Source organism: Nuphar pumila, chromosome 3 (genome assembly GCF_984573655.1).
Source record: "Nuphar pumila chromosome 3, dmNupPumi1.hap1.1, whole genome shotgun sequence".
In the NCBI taxonomy this organism is placed as follows: Eukaryota; Viridiplantae; Streptophyta; class Magnoliopsida; order Nymphaeales; family Nymphaeaceae; genus Nuphar; species Nuphar pumila.
In genome coordinates, this window is record NC_143251.1 from 26,438,886 (window position 1) to 26,454,086 (window position 15,201).

Sequence of the window (15,201 nt, forward strand, 5' to 3'; positions counted from 1 at the left end):
GAGGTGCGGGTATCTTACCCATACCCCAAAATAATTTCAATGTTGTGTGTCAAATGTGTGAAAAGAAAGGCCATATTATCTCTAACTGTTACTGGTGATATGTCACTACTTATGGTCACCAACGGTGCCTATACCTCCTCGTTTTCATGCTTTGGCTGCAGTTTCTTCACCCAGGGTTGGTCTGTAACCACGCATTCCAGCTAATTTCATACAAAATTACCCCACTACAGTAGCTTCATCAATTGCATCTCCTTATGATATGGATACCCTTAGCATTGGTTTTGGACAGCTAGATATTAAGCAACCACATAATCATACAGGGAACTCTTGGGCAATGCAGCCTAGCATGTCAACTCCATCAGGGCCTCATCAAGGTTGGTTCTTGGACTCTGGGGCCGCAAATCATGTTACGAGAGATTTAGGTAAACTCACTAAATTTGAACCCTATCATAGAAATGGATGTGTGATCACTGGAGGTGGAAAACATCACCACATCATTCATATGGGCACTGCTATTGTCCCTACCAGTAGAGGTCTCCTTTGTCAAATGTTTTTCTTGTTCCTAATCTTCAGAAAAATTTAATTTTCGTTTCTCAGTTATGTCAAGACACTAATTCATGTATCACATTTTCGCCGTTTTTTGTTTATGTGAAGGACATTCACATGAATTAGACGCTCGCTGAGGGAAGAAGATGCGGGAATCTAAACTTGCTTGATGAAGCCTGAATCTCGTTGTTTACCTCTTCGTCTACTCCTCGTTTTTAGCTAGCCCTGCCCTGTTTTTTTATCAAAGTCTATTGCTTTCCAAGATGCCAATATCTGGCATCGTAGATTAGGACATTGCAATTTCAGTTTTATTGATAGTTTGTGTAATAAAGGTCTTATTGATGTTAAAGATTGAAGTGTCTCCGCTAGGTTAGTTGTTGAGTTTGTAAGAGTCATGAACTCTCTTTTTCGAGATCTAATAAAAGGACTTCATTTCCTTTTGAACTCATTCATTCTAATGTACGTGGTCCTTCACCTATTGTGTCTTTATCAAAATCCAAATAATATTTGATTTTTATGATTATAATCATTATACTTAGATATTCTTCTTAAAATCAAAAAAGCCATTTTCATATTTCATTGATTCAAATCGTACGTGAAAACTCAATTATCAAGAAAAAATCTTGCTCTGCGAAGTGATGGTGATGGTGATGGTGAATACATGTCAAATGAATTCACATATTTTCTACAGATAATGGTATTCAGCGTAAGTTGAGTTATCCTAGAACTTCTCAACAAAATGGAGTCGTTGAACACAAGGATCAACATGTGGTCAAAATAGCCCTAACGATGATATATGATGTGAATTTAAAGGAAGGTCTACGAACGAATTTCACACAACAGTTCACTTAATAAACAGAATGCCATTGTCCACTCTTGAAGAGTCAGCTTCTTTTCTGTTGTATGGTGTTCATCCGGATTACACCATGCTATCAATAAGTCTCTGAGAAATAAACTATCTCCAAGGGGCATGATGTACGAATTCATTGGGTATGATAATGAATTTATGGGCTATTGTTGTTTTGATCATGCTGCTAACAAAGTTATCATTTCACGACATATTTTCGATGAAAACATGTGTGGCAGCCAGTATAAATCTAATTCCAACCTCTTGCATTCTTTTTTGCCTAACTCACATGTGGTAATAAGGGTAGGACATAGTAATGTTGATGTCCCATCTTCGCTCAACACGATTGTTGATCCGGATTCTCATGCACCAAAGGCGAATCATTTTTTTTCTTTGATCAGGTATATGCTAGAAAGAGACCAGCACAACAGTCCAGCGATGTCATCCCAGTACAGTCACGAGGTGTTGTATTTTATTCTATTTCTGATCAACAACAGCCATTGATCATAGGTGGATTGGGCAACTTCATCAACCTCTTCATGTGGTAGCATATTATTTAAATCATGCATTTAGATATTCTCCTATGTTTAAAATTGACAGAGAAGTCAACAAGAGACTTTTGAATTGCATCGAAAGGTTGAACCCTGATTATAACATTCAAGATGAAATTCATAAGGAAATGGAAACTTATGATAATGCATTGTATGATATGGGGAGACATGCAACAGTGCTAAACTGTGCCACGATGCGTCCAGGTAATTTATTTTGTTTATTTCAAATTGTTATTTAGTTATGATGTCTTGTATGATTGTATTTGTTATTGTCTTACTGATTTCGCATTTTCTTGCTTTTTTCAGACATGTGGTGGGCCAGGTTTGGAAGTGATGTTTCAAATTTGAGGGCTTTTGTCATTCGCATTCTTAGCCAAACGTGTAGTGTAAGTGGATGCGAAAGAAACTGAAGTGTCTTTGAGCAAATTCATACCAAAAGAAGAAATAGACTGGAGCACAAAAGGCTCAATGACCTCATCTACGTTCGCTAGAACTTACAACTGAGGTAGATGTATATAAAATTATATAGTTTATTTGTCATTTTCATTCAAAACACAACTAATTTTAATTTTTCCATGTCATCTTTTTAGGCAAATCCAAAAGTTAGAAAAGAAGCAAAAAGAGCAATTTGATCCCATCAGTTTGAAACATTTTGATGAATTGGATGAATGAGTTGAAGAAAAAACAGACTCTTTTAAATGAAGATGACATTCAATGGATTAACATGGAAAGATCACAAGAGGTAGATAATGCAGACCCTACGTATCTTGGAGATGATGTGGATGTCGGAGGAGAAAAAGAAGAAGAAGATAATGAGGATGAAGATGATTATGATTATTGATGTACCATGTTTTATTAAAAAAAGTTGTTGTGAGAAGGTTTTTTTATGTAATATGAAAGTATGAGTCTTGTGGTATGTTTTTAATTGCAAGATATTTAATATTAGTTGATGTTTGATGATGTCATATGCAGCTCATAGGGATATAAATGCTTCATATGTGGTTTATGGTTATATTATGTGCAATTCATCATTATTTCATATGATGATTATTTTAGAATTTTTCTTGATATTTTTTTATTTTTTTAATTTTTTTATTAAAAAATTATGATACATTTATGTTACGATACGACACAATACGGTGTTACTATTGGGCCGACCAGTACGGGTAACGATACGCTACTTACAACCTTGGTTAAAACAGTCTTCTGGTTGTAAGAACATTCGGGCTGCTATGTGCTTCTTGTATATAATTCATAAATGTGTAATGCTAATCTTCATCAATTATTTGTCGCTTACAATTGATACAATATTAAGAAATAATAGTTTTTGATTGGATATGTTCAACCATATTTTGGCTTTATATTAGATATATGTATGATAAACTATTTTATAATTATATGGTAAAGAAAAAGAAACTATTTTAGGTCCAATAAGTATATTATATTAACACAAGCTTTGTGTTTTAAAAAACAAAGACGTCGTTTAACAAATCTTAGATAGTCATATAGTATAACAACTTTGACTCGTTCTATTTATGCATTATAAAACACTTCTTTATTTACTCTCTAAATCCTTCCCGTTCACTGCTCACATCCTACTTTACTTGTCCTTATAAACCTGTGTTTCTCTCTTCCACTAACCAAATTGGCTTCCCAATCCTGCTTCCCTCTTTGGCAACCTTGGTATACAATCAAAACCTCATAGTGACAATAATACAATATAGACCGCACCTCGGCTCCAGTATGCAACAATATGGGTGGGTTTGACAACATCAACAGTAAGCTAGTTTTAGGACGGCAGCGTGAACACAAGCTACTGTTATATTGTACATAAATGCATGGGTCTTTGATTTGACATGGTAGTTTATAAGATAAAAAGAAGAATTGAACTCTCACATGGTGGAGAACGTTAGATGACAGAAAAAAGGGCACACCAGATATAGTTAAAAACTTAAAACTTGTATAAAAGGTTAGATATTCAGAGTTAAATATAATATTATATATAATATCAAGTTTAACACATTAAGAGAAGCTAGGTGGCTAAGCCCTATTAAAAGATGTAGAAAGGCAATAAGAGGCAACTTAAGGAAACATGACGGAACTGCCATTTAAATGTAAGTTCAGCAAGTGTATCAAACGTTAATTCAGGTAGCACCAAATTTCGATGAGATGATGCCAACATACTGGCACTAATTCTACAACCCCGCAAACCTCCAAACAAAAAATAAGGAAAGTGGATTGAGAGAGAGAGAATTTTATTAACAAACTATATCACATGTATGCTTCAGGTACAGGGACACGCCATTTTGGCTATGTATTCCTGGTGAGACAAGCGAACACATTCAGACACGCATACTTGGACACCGACACATAAGGCATTATTTTAATATTTCAAATAATATTTTATTACATTTAAATTTTTTAATAAAAAGCCATTTTTAATGTTGAAATATTCAAGAATAGTTTTTTATTGATTTAAAACTAAAAAATTCCATGTCCTGTCCCATTTTTTAAAAAAAATCAAATTTTCCAGTTGAATCCAAATTCCGCATCCTCAGTCCATGAATCATTGTGTCATAGCATTTTTGTGAAGTTTCCAATGACTTGTCTATAAGGGGATGTGGAACAAGAGTCAAAATGGAGTATCTGTGTGGCGTAATTAACAAGCATGATTATGATGATTCACAAAAAGGATGATGATGATGATGATGGTGCTGATATGGAGAAAAAATGGAAGAAAATGATGATGGTTAGAAGGAAAAAAGGAAGAATTATGGCAATGAAGATTGTGACAACAAAGAGGAAGAAAGAAAAATGCAACCATAATGCAGAAAACAAAGGTGTGGAGGACTAGAAGGATGTGGTATTATGATGATAGTCACTAGGCCGGTAAACGCTCTTATCTGTATAGAAAGGTTTCAAAAGAATCTGAAACTTTTATTTGAAAGAATTTAAAAAGTCAACGGTCCATATTGCACAAAAGCTTTGCAATACAAAAATTGAGTTTTTCTCATTGAAACGGTTTGATCCAAAACATTTTTCATGTAAACAAGCAATATCAACACATCGACAAACAAAGCCTACAACTATAGTTTTTTGAAGTGGACCACCCCAAGGGCCCAACCAATACCCAAATTGGTTAGGGCAGACCAATTACTCTCTCTCTCTACTCTCTCTCTCTCTCTATCTCTCTCTCTATATATATATAATTCATTTGCTTATTTCTATTGATGACAACAACAATTGAACACCTAACGTCCACTGTCCAAGCCAAGTAACCCAACCAACTGGCCTACATGAGCTGAGCCAAGCAAAGCACCTAGTATTTCCCACTCTAATTGGTAGCCTTAATGAGCAACTCATGTCTTGGTACAAAGGCCTATTTTATGAGCCCGAATGAGCTCTAAACAAAATAAGCCAATCCATAAGCCTCTCAACTCATCTTGCAGCCCTAATAGTAATAATGAATGAGAAAGGGAAAGTAAAAACAGAAAACAGCTAACATGTCAGCCAAACATCATATAATTAATAATTGTCAATTGAAATACTAGATACCCAACCAAGTTCCTAGAACTAAGTTGACAAATAAGTGGGTTCACAAAGGATCGCCTACCCAGGGCTTAAGTAGAGATAAATTGAGAAAAAAAGGTATAACTGACCCCATATAATGATAATGGTGGTTGCCAAGATGCATTCCTGAGAGCAACTTAACCATAACTAATTGTAAAGTTTCCTGACAACGAAAAATTTAGTAACTTGTGCCCTAGCGCTCACCAAGTCTTTGAAGCTTCTTTTTCGTTCCCTTTGTGTTTTTGTTTTTGTGTAGTCTTCTTGATTATGTAGGATGACAATTTGCACCCCAGGGAATAAAGTAGCATTTCTAAACTAAATCTTTAAAAAAATAGTAGAAAGAGAGAACTATTACTTTGTCACCATAGGAGCACTACAAGCCTCAAGCTTGAGAAATGGCATGAGAGCCAGATACCTCGCACCAAAGCCTCCAGTAACACTGTGAAGGCATTGTACAAAGATAAAGCACAATTAATACACCACAATCAGTAGCTTTCCATAACCCAGTGAATTCAGATTCATACTCAATAAGAACAAACATATATCACACAGGCAAGTGATCAGAACATATCGGTACAAAACCAGATACCTTCTTCAAGAAGGTTACAACTTCACACAACTGTCTAGATAACTTTGAAGTAAATAAGCTTAGGTGAAGATTTTTTTCAACTGGGTACCTCCCTCACCTCAACACAATTTCACAAAAAATCAATTGTTTCTACCAAAGGCCTTTGAACCAGTTACAAAAGTTCCATCACTATCAACAGTTCCCACAAGTAAATTAAGCAATAGCATTTATCCGGCAGGAACCTCAACAATTCTGCAGTCTATACCACCAGAAAAATGTTAAAGATTCTCTTGCAGTTTCATGTCTTATTTAAAGCCGCCTCCAGAATAATGATGTACAAATAATTGAAGCTCCTAAGCATGATATCCTCCCAATATAAATGATCTTGGATGAAGCCATAAGACAAATGCAGTGTTCTTTAAATGTTTTCTGGTACATGACATGCAAAAAAAATCTAACAGAAAAGATAGACCCTCTTTCACAATATAATCCCAAAAAAAATGAAACAGAATCATCAAAAGATATCCATCCAATCAGGATGAGATCAACCTAAATGGGTGAACCAAATCCAGATCCCATGACACTGATCAAGAAATGATTCTCAACTTCAGTAGCTTCACAAGAAATCAGCAGACATACACATTGTGATTCTTCGTAATACAAACAAATATTCCAAAAATTTTAATAAACATGTAAAGAATCCCAAGACACTCAAGCTATCAAATCTACTTCCATCAAAATAATAGTGCAGCAAGAGTATGCTACCAACAATACCCTCCAAGACAGTCAATGGTTTTGATCAATTTTCAGCTCATTTGTAATTCGTGGATAAAATCAGGAACAATAAAAGGGTTTAAATCAAGCACCTTACATCTTTATGTGAAACCCAGACTAGTTTAAACAGTCATGCATTATTAGAAGGCTTGTTTTCAGGAAATGAAGAGATAAATGTCCCTCCAGTAAAGTTGTCATACGTGAAAGAATATAATTTCTGTTTCAAGCCATCCCATGAAAATGTGATTGTCCCAATGGTTGCCACAGAGAACATGGAGACAATAAAAGTCCTCCATGGTTCCAAAACGAATATCGCTAACTTCCAGAATTGAAACTATCCATCTATGAGATGCTAAGAACGCAAGGCATCATGTTTGAAAAATTAAACTCAATCTCCAAGGAACAGCATGTGCAACACAGATCAGTTACGTCCCCAAAATGATGATGCCACCAGAAATGATCAAATTTTCTTGATAACTAAAAGCAAAATTCAAATCATCTTTGATTAAGTAAACATAAAACAAATCATAGCAAAACCACCCAATTCCATGTTCTTGATATTGCCAGTCTGAAGCCAAAATGACAGATTAAGAAATGTCTTATGGTCATTGCTCTAATTCCAAGAAGAACCTTGTGCTAATCTATCCATAACAACATTGTTTGATGACAAAAAATCTGTGAATCATTCCACCATCCTTATGGAAGGGACAGGAGAATAACTAAGAAATGATCTTCAACATCAAGATGGACTGTCACATCCACTTTTCTCCTAATTTCCATGAAATTCAATTTCACAATGTAACCACCAAACCAAGAGATAGATTGAATGATTTGAGGCCAGCATCTTCAGGCTGATATTGAAAATCAACATCTGATACTCTTAAATTGCCAATGTCCTCTATGTAAAATAAAAGAGTTGTCCAAGTTCAGGTTTAGCTCAATATGTGCAGACATTTAAGATAGTTCAATGCCAGTCACTACCTAAGCCCACATGAATTCAACCTGTTACATACTCTATGATAGACATGACCTAGACAACATGAAGGACGCTTCACAAAAAGAAACAGAAAAGACCATTGAAGAGCATATGCCCGGAAAGAGCAAACAAATGAAGTGTGCTTCCTCAACAAGGCCCTGCTTCACATATCTGCAAGAATGATTCTCATAAAAAACATCAAAATTAGTGTAATACGAGAACCTCAATTGAATATGCAATATAAGTAATTCCAACAGTTTAATTGAGAACCAAAAAAAGAGCTAATAAGCACAAAGCATTCTGTATTACCAAGATGGACCAGCTAATAGTAATATCCCCTTCCTGTTGAGTGTCCACTATAAAAAGATGAATACCCACCACCACCAAGCTGCAATTTGAAGTGATAGGAAAGAGGAGCATATGCAAAGTCAAAACCAGCAAGATACTGGCATTTGGTTATATATTTAAAAGTGAATACCCATCACCATCAAACTGTAACATGAAATGAATAGAGAACGAAGTACAAGAAAAATCAAGATGAAGAAAAAATATCAATATTTAGTAATAAATTTATACTATCTATCAAGCTCTTTGAAAAGAAATTAGATGCATTTTCCACTTACATCTGAACCATGATAGTCACGTGAATACAATCCACTTCCAGCCCCCATAGGATCTTGGATAAACAAAAAAGAAAATGAATTTAAGCATTTATTCTTAAGCACAATATAGGAGAACTAAAATCACCGTGTCAAGTATGTGAATGTAATACATATCCAAATTGCATAATATCCATTTCAGAAAATAACACAAACCTTGATAACGTGTTCTATTATATACCGGATCAGAATGATCATAGCGAGGACGTATTCTACTTCCAGCATCTATGTAACCAGATTCATGCTCCTGAAATAAACAGATTTTGTTTCAACTTCTGCAAAATGTATAACCACACTTCATGGTTCAATGCAGTCTACCTACCATCAACGAAAAAGGCCGTTTTACACCATGACCAATGTCACCATAGTAGTAGGAATCATCGCCATAGTATCTACCAGCATAAGGTTGATCAAACTCTTCTTGTGAAGGATATGGATACCTCTGAGATTGGAAAGGCCTTCCACGGCCTCGGTCAAATGAACCATGCCTATGCTTCTGAAAGCCAGACTCATTGCTAGATCCATCATAAGTACTCCTGAAGGAACCCCTTCTACCTCCTGCATGATTGATAAATATGAATTACAATCAGAAAGGAAACAATTGCATCTCATTAGAAAGTAGAAACAGTTGTCTCTTTTGTTATGAAAAGTAAGCTAAAAGAAATGCTCAAGAAAAAACTGAATTTGCAAACTGCATATTCATAGGGACCTCGTCCAACAAAACTATGCCTTCCACGAGAGTCAACACTAACACCAGCATGAGAAAACCTGCCACCTGCACGACCACGGGGATGAAATCCCCTGTCACGGTGAAATACTCCCCTCTGAAAAGGATGTCTACCCATACCGAATCCTCTTCCTGTGTGATATAAGCAAATGAGCTTAGGAGTGACTGATGAAGTTAACTAATACAACAATTTATAAGGCATGACAGACAAAAAACTTACGAAAGCGAGGGTATACTCCAATGCCTGAATGGCCAATTCGAAACCCACCACGCATGCCGCCTTTAACTGCTTGAGTCTTGGGTAGAGGATTTGCAAGCCTAACTTTAGTTTTCATCTATTAAAAACATGGTGAAAAGTAGGTCCATGTCATCAACACTAGAAGTAAGGAATACAGAATCTGAATGTTTGAGCATCATGTGAAACATGTAATCAGGTTTGAGATTAAAGAAAAAAACTTATGAAAGGAACCAACACTCGAGACACAAATGCAAATTCAGCCTAAAGCAGTTCTGCAAGATACAGTTAGAGAAACAATCCTATTGATTGTTGCACATTCTATGTTATGATTACATGGATAAAACAAACAGATGCCTCAACCAACATAAATAAAGAGATCCTCAATGAGACAGAGATATGTTGAACAACTTCAAACAAAAGATTTGGCATGACATCAGCTTAGGCCCTTCAGTCATCTCAATGTGGGACACTAACTATTCACTTTTTACACGACTGGACTTCTAAAAAATGAAAGTGGAACATGTAATTTAGGGCTATAGCCACCAATAGATTCGCAAGAAAGTAAGACCAACAATATTAATTAATTAAAAAAATATCTGAAATAATTTTACATATGCAATAATTCACTTAAGGGATGCATGTAAGTTGCCTATACAGTTACCTCGAACTCAAAGTGAACTACAACAACTGTAGTGTTATCTTCAACCATTCACTACAAGGAAGAACTTACTAGACTCATAAAAGGACCAAGACCTATACTACCTCAAGAATAACAAGGAATCAAGAACAAGATACGCTCTTAAAAGCTGTGACAAAGTGCACAGTGAAAACAACTATAAGAACATAGATATACATGAAAATACAACCTTCGCAAAGACTATCATGCTAACAGTAAACAAAAATCAATCTGGCACTACAAGATTCACATGAGGAAAAATACAGCAAAATGTACTTTTTACATGAAAAACTACAATCAATGTCTTGAGCATGATATAAGATGGAACAGAGCATGTTATAACATTATATAAGATGACACAAAACATGCCATGAGAATAACAACAAAGAACAATACCTTCATCTTTCCATCACCCAGTTCACTATTGTTTAGACCATTGGCACAAGCTATTGCAGCTTCATGAGTTGTGAAGTTAACAAAACCAAAATCCTTCCGCTTGGCAGTTGGCATGTTACGAGCCAAAACAACACGTTCAATTTCCCCATAAGTTTTCAATTGTTCCTTAACACGATCTTCATCCCAATGTGGTGGCAGCCCATCCACAAATACAGATTTGACCTGTACAATGAATATATTGAGCATAATAAACTTTTAGAAAACAAAAAGAAAATAGATCAGATGCAGCATCGTTTGCAAAGATGCTCTTTTTTTGAAATAAACCTGAGCCATGATTTCCTCATCCGGTTCTCGAAGTGGTTCTGCAAATGCGACTTTTGCAGTCCTTTCAGGATGTCCAAAAATTACATCAGGTTTCTGTAGCCGCTTGTATGCATTCATTGCATCCAGATGACAAGAGAACTCTAGAAAGGAAAAACCACGGCTTAAACCTTCATTTTGGGTATCTGATACTAAAGTGATATTCTCAACCCCATCAACTCCATACTCTTTGAGCTTCCGCTTAACCTGGAATGATGATAGGCGGTCAGCCGACATTGAGAACAATTCAAAGAAAACAAAGCCCAAGAGAACATTTGATTTGAGAAGAAGCTTCTGCTTACAGCCTCCTTCGTCCATGTGTTACAAATGTTTCCAAGAAATAGCGTATCATTGTCCTCACTAGGAGCAATTCCACATCGCTTTCCCCTTATCTGAAAATGCAAACTAACTGAGAGATCATCGTGGTATTACCAAATACCCAAATCAAACAAATTACAATATATTTGTGCATATGTGTGTGCATGCAAGCAAAGACAGTGAAAGGATAAACACACCGTAGGAAATTTCAGCTCAGACAATGCACAGTTTGCTTGTTCTTTGGTTGCAAATTTCACAAATGCGAAACCCTTGTTCTTGTTTGTGAGAAAATCCTTGTGCAAACGAACTTCTACAATCTCTCCAATACTTTCAAATGCCTTCCTAATATCCTCCTCTACAGCATCTCTATCCAAACCACCAACAAATATCTCCTGTTCTTTCTTTAGCTTCCTCTCCTTCATAATCTCAGACATTTGGATCTGCTGCTCCGCTTCCATCTCTCCTGCCCCTTCATCTGGCTCAGACCCTTCTTCCTCTTCATCTCCAGACTCCTCCAAACCTTCTTGTTCGTCATCCTCCATCTCCTCCACGTCATCCTCCTCATTGAACTGAGCATCTTCATCCTCCTGTTCCTGACCAGGCTCTTCCTCATTTACCACATTATTCAGCTGCTCATCAGAAGGTTGGTCATTTTCAGAATCAGCGGCCAGTTTGACATCAGATTCTTTGGTTTCTTTCTGGTCGTGCTTCGGCACCAGAGCAGCAGCCTCTTTTTCCGCATCCACACCATTGCCACTGGCTGCAGCATCAGCAACCACGGGTTCCACTGGCTTTGTTTTTGAAGCAGCAGCCTTCCTCCCAGGAGTGAATTTAGTTTTCCCAGCTGATTTCTTCTCAGCAGACTTCGTCGCAGGAGTTGCTTTAGCATCACCAGTCACCTGAGTAGCGCTAGCAGGTGTGCTTGTAGAATCAGCAACTAGCAACAGAAACAAGGACAAATTGATGAGAAACTAAATCCGTCTTTCACGTAGTAAAAGAAAACAACCAAAATGAACAGTCTTTCACGTAGTAAAAGAAAACAACCAAAATGAACAGTCTTTCACGTAGTAAAAGAAAACAACCAAAATGAACAAATACACAATGAAGAGGCAGGCACCCACTTATCCAGGAAAAAAAAAGAAGGATATGTTGGAAATTTTTCATTGTGCTCCACAATAAGTTAATTGAACACACAGAGACTGGTCGCATGTTCTAAATAACTGGGCAAATCCACTTTCCACCAAAATCCTCTAGAATGTGAAATTGGACCGATAACGGAGATGGTGGTGAACATAAGCTTGTAAATTTCCAATAAGTACACTGCTACAAAAACAACAGATAGAAAGAAATAAATACAAAGGACTATAGAAGACCAACCTTTCACTTCCTCCACAGCTTTCGGCGTCGTTTGTTTAGCAGCAGCAGCATTGCCCCTTGTGACCTTCCCTCCAGACGCAGGGCTTGGTTTTGGCTCCGCTGCCTTTGGCGTGGACTCAACCACCGCACTGCTAGGTGGAGCCTCAGCCTTCGGCAAGGTCTTCCCGGCGTCCTTCTTTGCCACGGTCTTCGGAGATGGCTCGACGATAGCACTGTTTGATGGAGCCTCAACTTTCGGCGGGGTCTTCTCGACGTCCTTCTTTGCCACCGTCTTCTTTGCAGAGCCCGACTTCGGGGTCCTCATTTCCGGGCCCTACCAGCACTCCAGACGCCGCTGCTACTTCAACCACAAATATATCAATACCGGTGGAAAGAGAAATTGAAAAAAAAAAACTCTTTCGATATGTAAAACCCTAAACCTTAAACCCCAGATTTCCCTCCCGGACCACGAGTGCGTAAGATTGCAGCAAATCGGCTCGTATATCAACCAAAATCCCTAATCTTCACCGGTCAAAACCATGCATCATAAACAACAGAAACACAACGTCTTCACCCCGAAAGAATGAGCCATCTGAAACCCCTACAAGAACGGGACGAGACGATTGCCTAACGCTCGCTATACGCAGCACAAGCACGCACGCATCGCCATGAAAACGTAACAAGAGAGAGAGAGAGAGAGAGGAAATTGAACGAAATCACTACGCATAAGAAGCAGAAAGAACGAAGGGATCGAAGAAGGAAGAGGAAGTAAAACCCTAGGAAGGAGATTTCGCTCACCTAGATGAAGCCAACAGAGACGTCGAGACGCTTCAGAGAGAGATGGGCGGGTTTTGGATGTGTTACAGCGTCTTGTTTCGGGGGAAGCGGGTGGGTTAGGTTTGTCCGCAGGTGGGGCCCGCAATGGCTTCTAACTCTGGTTCGGTTCCGGGGTTGAGGAACCCGTGTTACATGTTTCGCCGATATAACGCCCCAAAAAACTTGTTATTTTCATATTATCGCCTTGTTTGAAAATGTTATATTTGTATTGTCATATTAATGGATAAAAATAATTTTGTACGAGTTTCATATGATTTGCATTTCTATATTATTTGTACATATTTTTATGTGTACTTATGTTTTCAAGATATTCTGCCCCCATAGAAACTCCCTCTCAAAAATATCATATGATTTTCTCTCGCTGAGATTTTCCCCACGATTAGATTTTGGAGATTAGGTTAAACCCATAATTGGACTAGTTGTTTGGGGTTTAATGGGCTTTGAAAACTATATTCATCCCAAACCAGTTGGGTTCAACACCATCACAGTAGGGATTTGGGTTTTGTTTTAATGTTTTTTTTTATTGGCAAGTTGGGGTTAGGCAGACCCTATCAGTCATCATAAGCATATAACAGTGAATACAATGCTGAAACATGAAATTAGGAATCTTACTTTTGTTTGAATATATTTAACTCAAAAAGTATTGGGTGTCATTATATTATTCCACGAATGACAAATATAAAAAAACTTATGCTTTAAGTAAAGGTAACATTCCGATGTAAATGTGCATATTGTATCAATGGGATGCAATCTGCTTGTTTGTACATTTTCGAGTATATCATGACTGTACTAATTTATTTCGCATGTTTCCTTTAGTAAAAAAGTAGAATTTAGAGACAGAATTTTCAACTGTTGTCTACCATAGCCTAGGATTCTTCTTTTATATTTGTTTTGAACATTTTATTGTTAATTTTTGTTACACCTACAATCTCATTTTTTGAATTCTCACGTGGAGAAGTGATAGCTCATCCCTCCATTACTTGCCTCTCATCAAACACTATCTTCCCCCTCTTGCCCAATAGCAGCAACGATGATCCAGACCGCCATTCTCCAATGGAAAGCCGTTGTGACTCTCTCAGTAGTTTCTTGGCATCAAGGCACGTTATTCTTCCTCTTATTTCTTTATAATTTTAGATTTTATTGCAAATTATGGTATTTGCTTTTTTTTTTGGTTGGCAATTATGCCATTTCCTGTGTATGTATATGTTTTTTTCTTTAGACTTTAATTTTAAACAATGTTTTTAGTTTATGGTTTTCTCTAGGGACTTGGAATTACATCTTAAGCTTTAAAAGTTATTTTTTCCTTTGGATTTTTTTCTTTACTATGGTATAACAATTTTAGGTTTTGCTAGGCTTTATGAGATAATAATAGTGTGTTTTTTTACTTATTAGCAACCCTAAGCTATGGATGTAATGCCTTGGATTTTCATACCCGTTATAATGGTAATGATTTAATAATTTAGGAGCTGGTGATTTGGCATTTTCGGTGGATTTGAGGCATTGTTTGGACATTGCTTGAGCTATAATCTTGTGGATTGTTTCATTGCTTTTGTTTGATTACGAGGTATGGGCTTATACTTCCATGTTTAGCTTGTGAGTATGCAGTATGTATGTAGGAATTGTGTAATTTATGTGGATTCTTGAATTAGGTTTTGATAAAAAAATTATACTTTATTGCTTTATTTTTGTAAGGTCCATGATTAATTTTGAGCTAATATTATGCGAATGGTGTTGTGATCAAGATTTTTTGTTGAAATTGCAGTTTTTGTATTTAAGCCTACATAGAGATACGAGTCAAATCG

General features: G+C 36.8%; 1 protein-coding gene across 6 annotated transcripts; it reads right to left on the minus strand.

Moving 5' to 3' along the window:
• Nucleotides 1-7,651: 7,651 nt before the first annotated feature.
• On the minus strand, nucleotides 7,652-13,424 carry LOC149842375 (uncharacterized). Of its 6 annotated transcripts, none has more exons than XM_089999101.1 (13): nucleotides 13,361-13,424; nucleotides 12,584-12,917; nucleotides 11,404-12,143; nucleotides 11,191-11,280; nucleotides 10,853-11,095; nucleotides 10,529-10,750; nucleotides 9,439-9,553; nucleotides 9,201-9,350; nucleotides 8,814-9,049; nucleotides 8,648-8,738; nucleotides 8,456-8,508; nucleotides 8,142-8,220; nucleotides 7,652-8,003 (listed from the first exon to the last, which is right to left on the minus strand). In XM_089999101.1, exons 2-12 carry the CDS (start codon nucleotides 12,885-12,887, stop codon nucleotides 8,155-8,157), a joined length of 2,310 nt encoding a protein of 769 aa, XP_089855227.1. In that variant the 5' UTR covers nucleotides 12,888-12,917; nucleotides 13,361-13,424; the 3' UTR covers nucleotides 7,652-8,003; nucleotides 8,142-8,154. The 6 variants fall into 6 exon arrangements, with proteins under 6 accessions (XP_089855227.1, XP_089855229.1, XP_089855228.1 ...); XM_089999103.1 differs by having other exon boundaries at nucleotides 12,584-12,920; nucleotides 13,361-13,411; XM_089999102.1 differs by having other exon boundaries at nucleotides 12,584-12,923; nucleotides 13,361-13,405.
• Between the last annotated feature and the right edge of the window lie 1,777 nt (nucleotides 13,425-15,201).

Excerpts from the sequence above, each read along its gene's own strand:
- LOC149842375 (XM_089999101.1), bottom strand. The coding sequence starts at position 12,887 with ATGAGGACCCCGAAGTCGGGCTCTGCAAAGAAGACGGTGGCAAAGAAG. Across the intron at positions 12,144-12,583 it reads AGCTGTGGAGGAAGTGAAAG|TTGCTGATTCTACAAGCACA; the intron begins GTTGGTCTTCTA and ends TTCTGTTGCTAG. Across the intron at positions 8,739-8,813 it reads AACGGCCTTTTTCGTTGATG|GAGCATGAATCTGGTTACAT; the intron begins GTAGGTAGACTG and ends TGTTTATTTCAG.